This window comes from Magallana gigas, chromosome 8 (assembly GCF_963853765.1).
Source record: "Magallana gigas chromosome 8, xbMagGiga1.1, whole genome shotgun sequence".
NCBI classification, from domain to species: Eukaryota; Metazoa; Mollusca; class Bivalvia; order Ostreida; family Ostreidae; genus Magallana; species Magallana gigas.
Window position 1 is genome coordinate 40,041,101 of NC_088860.1, and position 19,169 is coordinate 40,060,269.

General features: G+C 32.2%; 3 protein-coding genes across 5 annotated transcripts; 2 read left to right on the forward strand and 1 right to left on the reverse strand.

Moving 5' to 3' along the window:
• Positions 1-76: 76 nt before the first annotated feature.
• Positions 77-3,134, forward strand: LOC105348283 (uncharacterized). The gene is made up of 4 exons (XM_066070056.1): positions 77-119; positions 1,826-2,070; positions 2,312-2,386; positions 2,709-3,134. Exons 1-4 carry the CDS (start codon positions 77-79, stop codon positions 3,054-3,056), a joined length of 711 nt encoding a protein of 236 aa, XP_065926128.1. The 3' UTR covers positions 3,057-3,134.
• Positions 3,135-4,380: 1,246 nt separating this feature from the next.
• On the reverse strand, positions 4,381-8,362 carry LOC105348282 (uncharacterized). Its single transcript, XM_066069471.1, has 2 exons — positions 8,258-8,362; positions 4,381-6,637 (listed from the first exon to the last, which is right to left on the reverse strand). Exon 2 carries the CDS (start codon positions 6,625-6,627, stop codon positions 5,401-5,403), a length of 1,227 nt encoding a protein of 408 aa, XP_065925543.1. The 5' UTR covers positions 6,628-6,637; positions 8,258-8,362; the 3' UTR covers positions 4,381-5,400.
• Positions 8,363-11,574: 3,212 nt separating this feature from the next.
• Positions 11,575-16,967, forward strand: LOC105348281 (serine-rich adhesin for platelets). Of its 3 annotated transcripts, none has more exons than XM_034471424.2 (9): positions 11,575-11,752; positions 12,666-12,692; positions 12,830-12,937; positions 13,499-13,632; positions 13,802-14,012; positions 14,625-14,924; positions 15,152-15,331; positions 15,784-15,944; positions 16,236-16,965. In XM_034471424.2, exons 1-9 carry the CDS (start codon positions 11,590-11,592, stop codon positions 16,332-16,334), a joined length of 1,383 nt encoding a protein of 460 aa, XP_034327315.2. In that variant the 5' UTR covers positions 11,575-11,589; the 3' UTR covers positions 16,335-16,965. The 3 variants fall into 3 exon arrangements, with proteins under 3 accessions (XP_034327315.2, XP_034327314.2, XP_034327313.2); XM_034471423.2 differs by having other exon boundaries at positions 14,562-14,924; positions 16,236-16,963; XM_034471422.2 differs by having other exon boundaries at positions 13,802-14,924; positions 16,236-16,967.
• The last annotated feature ends 2,202 nt before the right edge of the window (positions 16,968-19,169 follow it).

A 19,169-nucleotide genomic window follows, 5' to 3' on the forward strand; every position in this document is an offset into this window, starting at 1 on the left:
AGTAATTAATTGCTTAAAATTTGTTGAGGTTCGTTGACCTACAATGTACATTATCATAATTTTCATTAATTTCAAAATGACTGATTTCAACAGCCAGTGGCTGACATACAGGGCTATGGGTAAGTATCACTTCAGAGACAATTAATATATATATCGAATTAGGTTTCCTTTGCCAAGATAAGAAGGACAACTCTAAAGAGTCATTAAAAGGGTAACAACTTTGCAATTGTCAGTTGATGGTGGCACTGAATGAAGGAGGGGGGGAATACCACCCACCCCCCGAAAAATATTGACAAATAACGATCACACAAATATCAAACACTTAGCACGGTAAACATTTTCCAAACCACAATTAATAATTTCAAAACGATGTCATCTCTATTTTTGCACAGTCATATTAGATATTGTTTTGTATAAATTAAATATTATATTCAAATGTAATATTTTATTTACTAACACTCCCAACAACCCATTTACCATTAACCCCTGAATCCCCGCAATTTCGATTCCAATTTCGTTTCTGTTGATTTCCGTCAAAATCATACTAAAATCCTGAAATTCCGACTTACCAAAAAACCCAACTCTTAATTTTATTTTTAAAGAAACCATTATAGGCCCCTGACTTTAATTGCAGTTTAAAGAAATGTGCAATAATTATTTAAAGTTTAGAGACTGGACTTTTTTAGAACCCTTACTCATTTAAGTTTTTCCATGTTTTAAAAATAGGCCTACTTTCTCCTGTCCTTGTTTAAATTGGGATCAGATTAAAATACTGTTGCAATAATAGCACAATAACGGGCTAAACAGTCCGGTCTCAAAGTTGAAACCATTTAAACCACCCACGACTTGAACTTCTAACAAAGAGAATAATAACTGGAGGTTAGTTTGGATTTTTACATTCATTTGGAATGGATTCAGTCTCTGATTCTATTTTAAAATGCTAGTATGTTTAAAGAAAAGTGAAGTCAGTACTCATTTGACCAATGGTTGTCCTCCATTACACCCCCACCCCCTCCTCTCAAAAGGTAAAGACAAAATAAAGACTTTCAGACTGGTACCAAAACGAAAAGGAAAGTGTGAACAAAGCTTGATTCAAATCACTATATAATTTTTTCTGCTACAAATATTTCCAAGTCTTAAATAAAGAAAAGTCAATTTGATTGGATGTATGAAGATTAAGAAATATGTATAAAAACTCGGAGGTCGATATTTTGCATTTATTTTTTAATACAAGAAAAACAATGATTGCTTTACTCTTCAAACAAGTGATTTTTGGTACGTATTTTACATTGTTATTGAATTTATGATCATAACTGTTATACATGCATCACAAGACAAACTTTGACTGCATTAGTTTTATTCATTTAGTACAAATCTAAATTGGTGAAATTTATCTTATATATCTTTTTTAGATGCTATATTCTATATAAAAACAAGATTTTAGAAAAGGACCAACACTTTCACAATGTAGAATAATTGTGTGTGTTTTTTTTACGATGTATTACCCCCCGCGCCCCAACAGCTAAAACCCTACTTCGGCGATAATAAATAAATGGTGGAATTTATTGAAAGATACAAAAAAACTTATTATTGTACGCCCAATGTCCTTTCACACGTCTATCTATTAATACATTTTTTTTAAAAATTACAGTTTTGAAAAACAATTTGAATCTAAATTAATTTTTGTGTTTTAGACTAAATATAATGAATAACTGTTACAGTAATTAATGCTTTGCAGATATGATTTGGTAATTGTATTATTTAGTTTTATATTAAAAAAAAATTATACAATTGAGTCAATCCAAGACATTTTTTCCTCACAAAGGTATACTCCTAAGTGAAGCAGTTTTAACCCTGGCAAACTGTGCAGGTTTCACCTTGTGCAAGAAAACTCGATTTCCATGGAAACGTCACGTGATTAGTTACGAGAGACCGTGCAGCGGAGAGGAAATTATCAACTCCACCGTGTCCCCTGTGTTCTTGGAGGAAAGCTTTGTCCAATTAAGAAACAACTACATGACCAGTTTGTACGAGCTTTCTTGGCAAATCCAGAATTTGACTCTATTTGCGGTAAGTGGGTCAGGTTGATGTTTATCAGAAATTTCCTTTAGATGATAAAGAGTTTTGAAATTTTATTTACTGGGTTGACATGCTGTATTTTCAAATTGATACATGTAACAACCTAGACTGTTGAAAGAACACACTATGAATTATGATGGCTATAAGATCAATAATTATTATATTCAGACACATTGATTATTCCAATCCATGATGTTTAAAGTAGTCTAAGAAATTTTTCTTTTCTTTTCAGATTGAGCGAATGCCTGTCCAAACAAGTTTCGAAAAATCCAGAATCATTACAAAAGTTGGACAAAGATGCCCATCGGTAAATTAGTTCTATTGATAAATTATAAAATTATTTTAACCCATTCTTACTTGAATATAATTATATGATTTAAGATTAATACAGTCAGTTCAATTAAAGAATACAAACTCATGTGACCCTTATCTTTTCGGATGTACACGAACAAGGGATAAAATATATACTAGTACATGCATCCGGCTATTTTGTACTGAAACAAAGGGGGACCAAAACTGTAGACACATGGACCTGGCTTCTTTGCCTAAAACTAAAGAAAATGTTTCATGGTTAAGAAGAAATAATATAAACTCTCTCTCTACTTTTTATTTTCGTTTTTTATCCATAGAGCTCAATTTTACTGGACCTGTTCGAAAAGCTTTCAGAAATCGGACTTTACATGTCTCTGATACAAGAACATTTCTCTGTATTCATGGACTTCAACTGGCAAGAGGACCACCTGCTGAGAGTGATGTGTAACCTGCGGAAGATTTATCACAGACACGGAGAATCGGACCACCATTCGAACACTCTTCTTCAATCAGCCACCAAATACTCACTGTGTATCAAACACAATACAAACTGTGCAAACTTCTACGTTTGGCTGTTGGACAAACTTCAGACTTTAAACAACAAAATGGATCGTGTCGTTACTTCATCTCGGAGGTTTGAGCTGCAGGGACAGTATCATATATGAACTAAATATAAAAGTCTTCCAATTTACCGGTATTATTTATATGCTTGCCATCGCCCATCTTATGCATTACATGTAACATTAACGAAGAATAAATCTTAAAGAACAAAATTTGCTTCGGAAATTGTTCTTGTACTAGTATGTTCCACTTTATCATTACCATCATCTCATATCTCTCTCTCTCTCTCTCTCTCTCTCTCTCTCTCTCTCTCTCTCTCTCATATAGATCTGAACATTAATTTGCATAATGTTTTCCACAACAAATTATTGACTTCCAAGAGGATCAGATTGCTCTTTTCGTCAAAAACAAGAAGTTCATTGGCTATATCGCTCACCTACACATCAGATCTTGTTTAGTATCTTCTCTCTAAATTTTAAAAATACGAAACTATAATTCTGAAATGTTGTAAAACTTAAAAATTTAAAGATTTGACAGTACACAAAAGCAGTAAGCAAAATGAAGATAATTTACAATGAGAATGGTTACTTAAACATATCACAGATCATAGCATGTATTGTTTTCAAAGATTATTTTTACTAGTAAACATTTTCTTTAATATTCTATATTGAACTTTGACCCCCCCCCCCCCCGGATGCCTTATTACTGGGCAATGTTTGAACAATGTACAATCTACACTGGCTGAGGTTGCTTGCATAGTAAAATCTCAGTCTATAGAGTTCAAAGTTTTACACAAAAATTAATACTCACATATTGTGAATTCCTCAGAACTTTAGACGATCATAGAGAGGGAACTTGAGACCGCTACTTCACTGTATGGAAAGTGCTCATCGAAATGTGCATAATTGGGAACACTTGCTACATACTGTTGTATTTTGATACTCTTCTGAACATTTAGACAAAAATGCCATATGAAGCACTTTTACTTAACTTTGATAAAATTGCATCAAATTCATCAAATTAAAATCGATTATCAAATAAATTTTTGAGTGCTATAATTTTCGTTGTCATGACGGCTACACTTTTTCGTCTTAATCACAAGTTTTGTGTAACTATTATGTTCGATGCATTTAGCACCCTGCACTACAAATTATGTGTATGTAAGAATATATACATTCTAAATTATTCATATATAGACGTGACTTTGCAAATGTCGGTTTCAGTAACATTATTTACATATACATGTATCTAAACGTACGTTAACCATGATTGTCTTTGCCTATGATAAAACTACAAATCTATTTTGTAATGTTCTCATTCGTCCAATACACTTTATTAATGACTATTTGAACATTTAATTGTGCAATTACAGAAATTTATATAAGTATAGGTAATAAGGAATAATTCTTTGAATATCATGATGTGATCAAATGAGGCCAGGAAAAGTATAATTATATCTGTCATAAAACTCTCCGGACTTTATTGGATTCGACCACCCTGGCCGTATTTCATTACCTCATATTACTCAAATAATGATACCTTATTCCTTAAAAAAGATACCACCATATAAATGCTAGTTTCAAATATGCTGTGATAGCATTCAGTTTAAAGCTCTGCATTTTCATACATACAGAGAGTACCAAAAACAACAAGCATTCTGAGAGTATTGCATAAGCAATACACGTCCCCTACCGGTTTGTGGAAATTGTGAAAACAATGCACTGTTATGCAGATTATCGAACCCGAACATTAAAAAATTTGAATATAAAAAAATAATTTTCTCGAAAATATGTCAAACAGACGCTACAAAAGTGTAAACTTGATCTGTAGTTTTACATTTTGAAGCTGTTCAGCAAATATCATATTATTCCTCAAACGCACAAAGAAAAAAAGTGTGGAAAACTGAAGTGGGACAGACAAACGGACAGACGGACGGACAGACAGACGGACGGACTGACGGACGCAGAGGAAAGCTATAGTCCCCTCCGGTGAAAACCGGTAGGGGACTAATAAAGCTAGTTCCAATCAATCACATGCACATTTGGAAAGTTGATCTATTCAACCTTTCAAGGTTGTAGAAGGATTCATAAATTTCAATAGGACGTTTTGATTACATTGGTATTTAAACAATCGGTCTATCGATGTTTAAAATCCAGTGACATTATAATGGTAGAAGAGACGACAATTTCAGGTTGTAAATCAATAAAAATGTAACCGAATAGCTTTAGTTTTACACACAAAAATTTCAGTTGAAATATTTATTCCATATTGACTGTTCTGAAATCTTAGGCTGGTTTCTCTATGAGCAGGTTTTTTGACCATATATATACATTTTCTTATAATTGATTTATATGCACAGTCTGTAAAAGACAAGTAACAAATTGTTGACATGTACACTGCACAAAAACATACTCATGTTGTTTGTAAACACATAGTACACAAATTAGTTTACGTGTAATATTGTATTTTTTTCACTTTTCTTGTGTACCACTCAGCCACAAAGAGATTGTCTCTGGTGTCCACACATAAACCCCATGGTAGCTGTAAATCACAGTTATCAATGTAGCGGAGGAACTGTCCGTCCTGATCCAGGATGTGGATACAGTGGTTGTCACGGTCAGCGGTTAGGATCCGACTCTGGCTGTCTGTAGCAATGCCGAACGGTTTGAAAAAGGAAGGTGGAGTATATGGAGGGCCGTTATATGTAAAACGGTGTTTCCCAGCCTGATTGACCACCACTATTGCATGGTCTCTACTATTAGACACACATATGTCTTGGTTCCTATTTTCACAGATATGTTTAGTGTAACCAGGAGATGAATAGAGAGGTTGTCCTTTGTCATCGAATTGAATACTTTGTATTTTTGTGGAGCCAGAGTAACGCACAACTTTTACCTGTTCATTATAATTATTATCCATGACAACCAGGAAGTCACCTGATGAGGTAGTACACAGGCTGAGTGGTTTCCATGCTTGTAGACTAATAGCTACTTGTATATTTGAGTTCTTCTTTACTAAGTTCACAGTTCCTTTTTTGTAATCAGTATAAACTAGGTTCCCATCCTTTGTCACTGTTATGTCCCGTGGCTCGTTCCCTGACTCTGTTTGGATTGACTTTAGTAGTTCCTCTTGGAGATTGTAGAGTTTCATTGTGTTTTCATTACCACAAGTCCATACTTCGTTATCATTACATGTAACACAGGTAACACCGTAAAGATATCCATACTCTGTGTCCAAAGTTGTGCTGATCTGGGGTACATCCATCAGTGACCGGTCTGGGGGAGAGGACTCGGCTCCCTGGGGCGGCATGCTGTGGTCTTGTTCCTCTGTTGTAAAAGATAATGCTGACAGAGAACCAAACTGGGGTACATTCATCTGTGACCGGTCTAAGGGAGAGGATTCGGCTCCATGGGGCGGTATGCTGTAGTCTTGTTCCTCTGTTGTAAAAGATGCTGACAGAGAACCACACCGGGGATCATCTACCAGTGAACGGACCGTGCAATTGGTCAAGTATTGTTTATGTGTCACAGCAGTGTGATTTTCAGATACAAATGTATATTTCTCGGCACAATCTTTACATAAACTTATATAACAAACTTCACAGTACATCAGGTCCTCAGGATTTTGACACAGGGTGCAACGTACAACATCCTGGGCACTGTTAAGGAAATCCATGACAAGGATACTGAAAAAGAAAATACAGTTCATATGAATACTGTGTAATAAAATCTGAATATGTGCCAGTTGTTTCCTTTGGGGTAGTCTGTCTTTGAATTCATTGAATAATAAGTAAACCAGGCTATATATCAAACCATTGCTAAATGACAAAACGTAACAAACAACATAGAATTTTACTGTATCTATTCTTTCTGGCTTCCGTGGAAGGTCATGTTCCACAATTGTTTGCACCCATTATTGACAGTAATGCTCTTCTGTAAAAGTTAGGAGAGGAATTCACCCTTTTCAAACAATTGACAGGTAGTAGATAAACAAGAATATTCAGACTTCATGATTTATTTTTAAAGTTTAGAAATAAGATTACATGACATTAAATGGGCAGTAATGATATTTAATTCCTCGAACATTCATTCTATAATATATTAATTCCCAAGCTCTTTTGAATAAATAATGCAATGTTGTTGTTTTAGAAACTGTCTCTTAAACATATATTTAAACTAAAATGAGATTATCTATATATTTCAAACAAAGTTTTTTATGCCAGTTTCGGATATGTTGTAATCACTTAACAAGTTTTTGCTCAAATATTTAAAAAAAAATATTTTTTCATTTTTATTTTCTTTAATGATTAATGTGGATATTTTTAATGCTTTCAAAATCTGAGTCAAATTTAGAGTAACAATTAAAATAAAATGACAATAACAAACCGTCAACCATCTCAAAAATCCATAAAACGAAATACAAATTCAAAGCAGAGCAACACGGACCTCCAAATCGATAGAGGTAGGATCAGGTGCCTAGGAGGAGTAAGCATCCTCTGCTGACCGGTCACACCTGCCGTGTGCTTTTTGTTGTAATCGAAAAAAAACCCCGGAAAAGTTCGTCGACAATTGGGTGTTTAAGAATGGTCTAACAATTTGTATGAAAAACGTCAGTCAGCATGCGACCCAGTGGAAGAATGTATTTGCTGACAAAATCGTTGTATCGACCATAGAACTTACGAAATATGACTTGATATATAGCCCTGTTTTATCAACTTGTTTGTCAGTCGCTTGCCTCGCCTTAGAAACTGTTCATACGAAGAGCATGCCCTTGCGTATCGAATCAACTGAGAGACAAAAACACAATGTGCAGGTGATGAAGATATATTGCTACATAAGTAAGGAAAGTTGACTTTGGAAGTATTGAAGTCATCGCGTTATCATAAAGTTAGAAGCAAGTTACAAAGGTTAGAATTCTCTGTGTTGTAAACAAAGCTCGAGTCTTGTTATTTTTTACATATGCATTGTATTGGTAAACGTTTTACTCTAATGTTGCTTTTTGTTGTTGATAAATGTATTTAGGTACAAATTTAAGTTTATTTTGTTGCCACACGTTATTTTGTCAAAAAATGATAATTTCTTTACTTTACATTAATTGTAAACAACTATAAAGCTCGAGCTTTGTTTACATAACACTGTCTTCTATTTTCAGTATCTCGCCTGCAACTTGATTTCTAGCTTTGGGATTTTGGTAAACCATTCAAAATACACAAATAAATCATTTTATATAGAAAATTTAATTATAAAATTTTTCATCTGAAATTGTCTTTAGGTCCCTATAGGGGAAGAATTAGTGAAAAACTTACTGTCTATTCAATCGACCTCATTCTCACATTCCAAAATGGCGTTTTTCGGTTGTGGAATATTCCCTGTTCTTCGTTACCTTTACAAGAGCACATGATTGATTTAAAGTACTCTTTTGAAAAAGAATGCATGCAGTATTTTAATCGGCCGTATTTTAAGTTGTCAGATTTAAAGAAGAATCAATTTAAAAATAATATCTTTCTACAACTATGCACCTTTTGTATGTGTAAATGCGATATTATGTTCACAATTCGTTTAGAGTAAAAATGGGATAAAAATAAGCTTACAAGCATAAACGAAAAGAAAAAATGAACATGATTTATTCAAAAAAATTATAGTAAATAGTGTTTAAGAATATCTTGCATACATGCATGTCATGTGTATATTGAAATAAATTACACGTATACGTAAAACTTACATCATTTACATCAATCTACATATTAATTATTTGAATTGCCTTACGCAAAATTACAAAAAGAATGATAAAATAGTGTATATCAATTTTGATTGGTCTTTTAAGGTACATCTTTATAAATATATGACCTTTTTTTTTATTAGATCTAAGTACAATGTTATGCAGTTTCTAGATATAACATGACACTGTCATTTTCCCGACTAAGATTTGAATAACCTGCGAGTTATCGTTCATGTTGAAGTAACGTTTACATTATTTTTTCAAGTAAAGGAGAAAATCCGAAAACTGTCCATTCTGTCCCTTCGGGCGTCGAACAGTTATTTCTCTCACAGAATGGACAGTTTGAGGATTTTATCCTACTTAAAACATTTGCTCTATTGTTAACTTGATAAACTGTCTCACATGTTGGCTTGAATGATTGCTAAGATTACGTAACCCTATTGATTATCCATTTAAAAAAAAACAACAACAACAAAATGGGTGAAAATAATGGTGTATTGTTGAACTTAATAGACAGTGCCAGGTAAGTTTGTATTTAAATGATATCTAAGCTGATTTCTCACTACTCTCTTGGTAAAACTCAATGAGAAAAGATGTATTCATCAGATGGAGAAAGTATAGTGTTGACGCAATCAAAATTTAGAGATCCAGAAGAAAGTGTAAATACAGATGAATTTTGAGTGACATTTTAGACATGGGAAAAGGAGAGGATGAAATTCAGGTGATGAAAAAAGGGGAAATATAAGTGATGGAAAAGGAAGAAATTCAAGTGATGGAAAAGGGGGGAACTCAAGTGATGGTCGGTGTGAAAAAAAATTAAAATGTACGATCCCTGTGGTTTCAATAGCACTGCACCTAGTGAAATTAATATTACCCCTGGAAATATGTCTTTCTCATTCAAATTATGATATGTTTCTGGAGTCACATTTACAGAACCATTCATTGAAATGGTCAGCATATTTGTTGTGCATGTATGCCTTTCTCCGGAGATAATGAATTCATGTTTTTGTAAAATAATATTTTTAATACTGATGTTGGTATTTATGTTTATATTTGAATTAAAGCTAATTTTCCTAACTGTTGAGAACAATGTGTGTGTATTGCTTTCAACATTTAAAACCTGTACATTAAGTTACCTGTAGCTGTACATTAAGTTGGAGAAGCTGTCGATTAAGTTAAGAATCGACAGTTTTTTCCACTTAACATACAGATACAGGTAACTTAATGTACAAGTTTTAAATATACAAATATATTACGCTATATAATGTACCAAAAACATAAAGGATTACATAACAAAAATGTTTTAATGCTACGAACACTCCATCATACAAGTTTCAGGTGTTTTTCAATAATTCACTCGGTATTTGTATGAACATATAGTATACGTATAACTTTATAAATACTTTACATCGTATTTTTATATTTATGATATAAATTATTATTTCCCTCAACGATGTGGATCAGTATACGCATAACGACACTGTAATATTTGCAGATAAATATAATGATTTTTTTTCTCAAGAAAAAATGTAATTTTACTGCACGTATTGACACAGTTGATAAATTAAAAGTTTATCAGTTACAAAACAGTTCTTGAAATCATGGATGTTGCACAGTAACGTTCTCGGTCTGGCAATGTTGTAAAATATAAAAAGAAGAGGCGTAACATTAATAGACTTTTGTTTATACATTTCAAGTAAGACTGAGACGTCAGGAAATTATCTTTTAAGAATTATAAGACCAAAACAGCTACCTTGTTACTTCAACAAAGACAAGGTTTGCACAAAGTTCTAATTTACTAACAGCTTAGGTACGAATTACAATAACATGCAGGTCATCATGGCGACTGTTCCATTAGTTATGGTGTCAAATGATTGCGCCCATGAAAAAAAGAGTCCATATGGCTATTTGTTTAACACAGAGAAAACACTTTATAAAGAGATGAATTTACAGAAAGAAAAAAATCATCTGAGAGTGCAAAACAGAGCGCTTTTTTGGTTACGAACATATGTTTTAGTTATAATTCGAATATCCGTACATTTAGTTTCCCTTCAAAATCTCTTAACAGATAAAATAAGTAATTAATGCGTATACAAAGAGTAAAATTGGCGAGACGATTATGACCCTGTCTATTCTCTTGCGTGTGATGTAAATTAATTGTGTCAGTATGATATGTCTTACTGCCGAATACTGTGAAAAATAACCTGGTTATTTACTTTTAATTACTAAAAAACATTGGGATGTTTCTTTACCCATTTATTGATGGCAGATAATCAATTAGAATGGAATAGAGACGTGTTTTTCGTTGGATGTAAAGTGCACTCTAATTGTGCATAAGACTTCTATGCGTATGTGTCATTTCCCCCTAATTTTTATGGTAGTAGAATATGTTCACTAGTTATGAACACCAATGACAGAATAGACTCATAAAACTGATGCATTATGCTCTCAAATAAAGAATTAATTAAGAGGCATCTGATCTTTTGCTTACATGTACCCCGGCAGACACGTGGACCGTAGTAGCGTGTATACCTGACCAAAACATATAATTTAGTAACAATAAATTTAATAATTTTCTTTTGACCTTTTGTAAAATCTTTACATGTAATGCTGTTAATATTGAAAGGATAAAGTTCATCTCTGTAAGTGTAAACATCTGATAAAAATACAGTGGGAAGTATTCATTAAAAATATGTAATATGTATCACTGATAGGATATAACAATTATGTATATATAATAACATGATCCAGCAAACAAAATGACTCGACATACATTCGATCTAGCGTAAGATAAATAAGAGAAAAACGTCAAAAAACCAAATCCATACTTGACCATGTACATGTGCATGCGAACAATGCATGTAAGTACTATGCAAAAGGAAATATATTTTATTTACGTGCCGAATACCGGATGCCCGGATGCGCTGCACAAAAAACCTGGACATCCTGTTTTTCGTTCTTCACGAGGACGCATTTCTTACCCAGCCTCCAGCGATGCTGTTGTCTTTATTTTTTCTCTGTGTTGTTGGTCCGCTCAGTGGGGTGTTTGGTCTGCCATGGAATCTTCCTCCCAACTTCAGGTGTACGTATATCTAAAAATATAACTTACAGGATAATTTTTCATTGATATGTGTGAAAATTTGTTTACATTTAAAAAAAAAGTTTTTAACAATAATGTTTCCTTTATTCTCTCTGATTTCATGTAAATTTGTTGAAGGTTTCAAAACTTAGATTTCATTACTTTATTATCAATAACTGTAGACTCGTTGATTTTTAAAGTAGATTTCGTTGATACCCCTTACACATTTTTTATATTCCTAATACTTAGTACTAAGTTTATCTAATTTCATCTTAAAGAACCTTTCAAAAATGATAATCAATAACAATTGATCTATTGGACGCTTCACTTACTTGGACATGTACACTGTAAATCTTTTTTTTTTAATCTGTTAGAAAATCTACAACTTTGCGAGAAGGCTAAGATATCAACAAGTTCTTTAAATGCATGCAAATTGAAATATACGGAAAATGTTACTATAAATATTTAAACTTGAATGCAGAAATTAAAACAAAGAGGTTAAATTCTCTCTGACGATTTTTTTTATACATAAATGTGTAAAACAGGCTACATATAGATCCAACCAAGTTCGGGTTTTTAAATATTCAGCGTCAACCAATAAACCAATATACTTTTACAAAATGTTGCCATCTTAGTTCCTGTTCAAATTACATTGATAAAAAGGTAACATAGTCTCGGCATTCCTACAAAAAATATAGTATTGTTTCGATGAAAATCATTTACAACGGCAAAATGATACAAAAAGACAAATGTAACGATTTTTCTATTAAGCTTAAATACAGAACTACTGCAGCTGTTAATAAGTGGAAACTGATTCATTTTTAACAACTTGATTTTAACTTTACATTAATTTTTTGTACAACTTCTTCACTTAAGTAATAAAAAATATTCAACATGTTTGACTTTGACCTTTTAGATCGGCCCGAGTGGGACAGCCTCAGAGGTATGTCGGAAGCGTTTCCCTTTTTTCCTGTTTTGCTATTTCCTGAGAGTTGTTTCTTGTAAAGAAGTACATTATTTTATCTTTCCTTTTCTCTCTTATGCTCGCTCGAATTAAAAATGATTGTATTCTTTTTACAGTTAAATGGGGACTTAATATATTTAGCGAGAACAATTTCCGAAGTCTCCCGAGAAAGGTTTCCGACGCCCACGATAGCCGATTTGCTTTGCTGCGTGATGAGTGTCAAGGTAAGAAAAAAAATCGTGACACAATAGAATAAGACATAAGCTGAAGAGAACTTTCACTAAGGCCTGCAAATCATTGGTTTCTTTAAATGAAAATATATTTAAGATAGCATGAATTTAAAATTAGCCAGATTCACAATTCAAAGGAATGAGAATATGCATGGCGTCAAGATTAGCACCTGTTATCGATTGCTAAATAGAAAAAAACCCACATACATGTACCTACATTTTCCTTTTTACCAAAAAATTATTAATATCTCTAAAATATTTAAATATAACAAATCCATACTTAATTTTATGACATTTAGAAATAATTTTAATGGAAACATAGACAATTTTTACCAATTCTGTAAAAATCCATCTTAAACTAATAGATGTTTTCACATAAATTGAATAAATTATGTACTACTTTTATGTTTTATTTTAAATTATGTCCATGAGAACTCCATACGCGCACAATGAACGGTTACTTAGAATTGCCTGAAACAATGTAACACTTTTAGCGGCTGCGCATTGTTTTGCACTTTAGTTTTCAAATATATTAATTTTGATGTTTAACTACAGAAATCGAACAGGCTAAGAAGGAAGGAAGAAAAAGTCGAGCTAAATTTGCTGGTAGACGCTACTGGAAAAACAATGACCCCAGCGTTGTCCTCATCTATGACACCAATGGCTATGTAGCTGGAATGCAAACTGCAGTGAGTTTTACAGAATGTGACACAATATTGTGCACCATATTTAGAGATTGTTGTTAAGGTTAAATGAATATAATGTTGTATAAGGTTAAATTTATGACATACATGAAATTTTATCAGAATTAAAATTATAATTTTTGTGAGTCAGAGTGAAAAAATTACAATATTTTAGATTCGTAAAAAGATTTTAGAAAAGGATGGCGAAATTATGAAATCTATTGGAGTATGGAAAGACGATGAAAAAATAATGATGCAGTCTAAATCACATGACAAAAGTGCCAAGGAAACACTTCATCGTATACGAAGACAAGTCCAAACGAGTAGCACGTCACCGGCATCGAGCACATCAACACTAGGTTCAAGTACAACACCATCTGGACTAGGTACAACAACACTAGGTTCAAGCACACAATCAACATCAACACAAGGTTCAAGTACAACATCATCAGGTCTAGGTACAACAACACTAGGTTCAAACACACAATCAACATCAACACAAGGTTCAAGTACAACACCATTAGCTCTAGGTACAACAACACTAGGTTCAAGCACACAATCAACATCAACACTAGGTTCAAGCACACAATCAACATCAACACAAGGTTCAAGTACAACACCATCAGATCTAGGTACAACAACACTAGGTTCAAGCACACAACCAACATCAACACTAGGTTCAAGCACACAATCAACATCAATACTAGGTTTAAGCACACTATCAACATCAACACAAGGTTCAAGTACAACACCATCAGATCTAGGTACAACAACACTAGGTTCAAGCACACAATCTACAGGCCAATCAGGAACACCTACATTTTTAACAGGAACACCCACACACTCCACAGGAACACCCACACAATCCACAGGAACACCCACGCACTCCACAATAACACCAATATTGTTTACAGAAACACCCACATTGTTTACAGGAACGCCCACACACTCCACAGGAACTCCCATGTTGTTTACAGAAACACCTTCGATGTTAACAGGAACACCAACGCACTCCCCGGGAACTCCCACACCATTTACAGACACAAAAACTCTCTTTCCGGCTACATCTTCACCTATCCCGGGGTCATCCACCACCTTCCATGAAACACGTACTCACGTTTCGGGGACACACATTAATACCCCTGAAACATCTTTTACAAATCCCCAAGGAGGATCTTCAACAAAGAATCCAGAGTTTTCAAAAGATCAAATGGAAGTATTACTGAAGAGACCATTGCTGTATCCGTATGTTGAAGACGAGGAGTTCTTATTCTTTACAGTTTATTTCATTAAACCAGGTAATTTAAACCTAAATACTGGTAGACATTAATGGACTTGTATTCATTAAAGCTCTGAAAAAAAGACGAGAATAATTTATCGTTGAAATGTTATTCCGTATTATTTTAAAAGAACAATGAAACATAAATAAAAATGAAAGATAAATCAGACTGGAACAATTATTTAAATGAAGACAACAGATAAAACTAATGACAGTTTTACATTAACATGTACATTTTTTTTAAAGAACGTATATGTAATCCCAAGCAAGCGCAGACAGTGGACGAATTTGAACATTTCGGTACGGGTTCCGGATTGTACATGCAAAATGGAACAGGTGTAAATTCAGTCATCGAAATACCACGTGACGAACAAAAGTTACAGGAAAATCATCCATGGAAGGCAGAAAAGTGTTTTTGGACTCAAGGTGACAATCCTTTACATAGGAATGCTTCTACTCTCTTTTAGAAAAATCATTTCCAATAAACCACATTTCTTAGTTTTCATTGATTTAAGGTTATTTAATACTTTCCGTCATAAATGAAAAAAAAATTCAAATGAATGATAAGCTACAAGGAATCAATATTTTAATATCTTTAGGGAAATCTTTTACCAAAATCATAAAACTACTGGACTATATTGACAATTAAATTAATCCGAATGATATTTCTATAGCAGTATTTCTTCACTTAAGATGTTTGCTTAGTTTAAAGTAGTTGACAAAAGAAAGAAGACACTTTAATTCATCTTCAATAGTTGCATTAAATACTTTGTAACAGTCTCTGTCGTCATTGTGATTTCAAGGTAAAGTATTACTTTATTTCAATAAGTTTGTTTTATATACCAATATGAATTCATAAATATATTTATATGATACAGGGAAGATCTATTCATACAACTTTCACGAAGACCAGGACTGCAAAGCCCAGTTTCCTCTTCTACTAAACTACAACAAAGGACGTCTGACTGGGTTTGCCATGTTGTGGAAGATGGACTTCTCATCCCCAAACTTAGAGCATCCAGACAAAGGACTGTTGAAGGTGTGGTTGCTATTTCAAGTATACAATATGGCATAGGTTTTAATTTACCTTTACAAATTTATTTAAGTAAAACAAATATTTAAACAAATTTGTTTAGTGATTCAGAAAATTAACTTAACAGATGTGGTCATGTAGGTTTGAGTTTATTAATCGGGCAATACTTTGTACATATTATTACTTCAAAATCCAATGCTAGTTCGGGGTTCGTTTTATTCATTTAAGAAGTATGTCTGTATCGGTTATTTTCAAATATATTTCGATAAATATTTTCCATGTTCTTTTCTATTTCAGTACATGTTTGAAAAGGTACCCAATTGCTACAAAGGAATAGGGCGCCTGACAAAACTACAAGTCTATTTCACCAACCACTTTCTGTCACATCGATGTTAAAAACTGAATATTGAATCAAACTGTATTTTATTCTTTATTTTCGCTGTATTGATAGACTCTTCCGATAATTCATATTTTTTAACGTTACTCTAACCGTTTAGATAATAATCTTATAAGTATAAATACTTATAACAAGTCAATCGTAGTTTAGACTATAGGACATGATTTTATTAATTTTGTGTCAAGTCCAACCCTTCAATGACTTTCCCTATTGAAAACAAAAAAACCAAACAGACTTTGTAAAACAAAAATGTTTTTGTCATTTGTACACAACATAACTTTATCAATCAAACTTTATGAAAAATGTAACTGGTATCAATATATCTGCAGTGCATTATATTACCATTTGTATCTTTAAGTTGCATGCAAAATATATTTTACTATATTACTAAATAGTATCTAATAAATCTGTAAGTATTTATTCTAAAGCAATATTTGTTACTTTTTATATTGTACTGTATTGTTACTGTTAGCAGATGTCGACAATAGCTTGATTTACATGGAAAGAATGGAGAAAAGAATTTTAAAAGATTGATTTTTCGTCCATGTCAGACAGATGTTAACAGTAGTAAATGCAAAAGACAATGCAAATACCAGACATATATTAAACATATGTATCTATATATCATACCGGTATTTAAATTGACGAAAATGGTTATATATATATATATATATATATATATATATATATATATATATATATATATATATATATATATATATTATATGTATATTAAATACCTTAATGAATTAAAATTAGCAGTGGTTATTCTTTGCTAGATAATAAATACAGAAAAAAAGCATTATTATGTAACTGAATATAATCATTACCGTTTAATTAGTATATACAAGTGCCAAATGGTTCTCATGTTGCTGTTTACTTTTGTTTTCAACAATCTATTTTGAGCTAGTTATCTATATGACAATGTAATATAGATAGGTGTAATATTAGAAAAAAACAAAACAATATATGATTAATAAGTGTATAGATCTTTTACTTAAATGATTATCAACCTTCTTATGAATAAAATAATAACTCCTGCATTTAACATTCTGCGTTTTTTTTTTTGTAAAAAATTCAATCATAAGAAATTCATTCAAATCACTCATTGAACTTTTTCAAAATTTAGATTTAGGCGATATCAATCTCCTTTTCACTTAAAAAGCATTTTTGAGAAAAAAAGTTTTGAATACAAAATCCCTTATACATGTGTTATTCAAAATGATATTAAATTTTGGAAATACATTTTAACCTATGAAATAAAACAACAAAGAGCAGAGGGTGGGTGTGACCGGCCAGAGGAGGATGTTCTATCCTCCATTGCACCTGATCCTACCTCTATTTAGAGATTCATGTTATATCTGCTCCTGTTTTGTAACACAGTATTAATTTTTGTTTTTCTTATGCGTATTGTAGAATCGTTATTAAGACTTCTGTATATAATTATATGATTGCTGAATCATTTACGTTGCTTTGAATATACCACCCAGTCTTCTCTTTTTAATCATATGCATCTATATGTATGTGCTGAGATAGTCTTAGTAGTCTAATTAAACAAACTTGTTGTAAAGTAGACCCTTTTCCGCCTCATAAATCTTCTGCTTAGTTAAATATGTGTATTGATAAAACATGCTGTCACATTTCATATGTTTAAGCTTAGATAATTGTTTTCTGTAGTAATAAATGTCGATAAACATGTTTCAATCATTTAAAATTTTAATCAAAAAAATAAACAAAGAAAATCCAACAACGCAATTTACATTTGGTATCTTGTTTGGCGTTTCTTGATATGTCAGATTGGTTTTAAAGCAAGAAAGACAGTTATTGTTACTATACCACTTGGTGTGCATCCCATCCAAATAAATTGCTGGAATCTTAATAAAAATCAAAAGAAGATTTTAAATAAAGTTTAACGAAAAAATTAAATATTACAACGCATCCTTTGATTCAACTTGTTTTTTCTATAGATCAAAACAAATAATCAGTGTCCCCAATAACAAAATCTACAGATATTTTATGGGGAAAAAAATCAGCGGAATGAGATTGTTGCGTCAAAACCGGAAAAAAGTTGCCTTATGTACTAACAAATAAGAGTACATGACATTGTGTCCTTTTTTCTGCAAAATTTAAAAGTGCAGGTAAAATTTGAACATCACGTCTTCTTGCTGTGTTAGTGCAATGAAATGTTAAAAATACATTTATATATCGGCCATTACAGAACACTTTTACATTTTATTAGCAACTGCAAATATATAATCATATCAATTTTGCATTTAATATTTTTGAATATCGTTAAACAAACATTAATCACGTACACGCATAGCTTAATTTGCATTTAAAAAAACCCGCCAATATACATGTAATAAATGCAATTTGACAATGATAATTCAAAGGTTTCCTACGATAAACAAATAAGGCTTTTACTGTAAACATTACTTAACATAGAAATTTACACGATTTCCTATATCAAATGATAAAAAAATATAGATTTGATTTCAAACGTGAAGGACAGTACAAACACCTGCATAAATGCCTCAAAAGATGATTTAAAGTATACAAAAACCCCAACAAACAAACAAACACACAAACAAAGAAACAAACAACATTTTTAAAAAATATAAAAACATACAACATGGCTTTAAGAAATACTGATAGAAAATAACACTTTGAAAATACCCTGTAAAGTTTTACAAATGCTTGACGTTTCCTTGATTAATACATATGCTTTGTTTTATCATTATTTCGTCTAAGGACGGTTGTATTTTGCAAATAATATCATGTGCATATTAATAAAATGTTATATACAATTTATAATTTCGCATAAATGATTAATG

Excerpts from the sequence above, each read along its gene's own strand:
- LOC105348283 (XM_066070056.1), top strand. The coding sequence starts at position 77 with ATGACTGATTTCAACAGCCAGTGGCTGACATACAGGGCTATGG. Across the intron at positions 2,071-2,311 it reads AGAATTTGACTCTATTTGCG|ATTGAGCGAATGCCTGTCCA; the intron begins GTAAGTGGGTCA and ends TTTTCTTTTCAG. Across the intron at positions 2,387-2,708 it reads TTGGACAAAGATGCCCATCG|AGCTCAATTTTACTGGACCT; the intron begins GTAAATTAGTTC and ends TTTTATCCATAG.
- LOC105348282 (XM_066069471.1), bottom strand. The coding sequence starts at position 6,627 with ATGGATTTCCTTAACAGTGCCCAGGATGTTGTACGTTGCACCCTGTGT.
- LOC105348281 (XM_034471422.2), top strand. The coding sequence starts at position 11,590 with ATGCGCTGCACAAAAAACCTGGACATCCTGTTTTTCGTTCTTCACGAG. Across the intron at positions 12,693-12,829 it reads CGAGTGGGACAGCCTCAGAG|TTAAATGGGGACTTAATATA; the intron begins GTATGTCGGAAG and ends TTCTTTTTACAG. Across the intron at positions 15,945-16,235 it reads CAGACAAAGGACTGTTGAAG|TACATGTTTGAAAAGGTACC; the intron begins GTGTGGTTGCTA and ends TTTCTATTTCAG.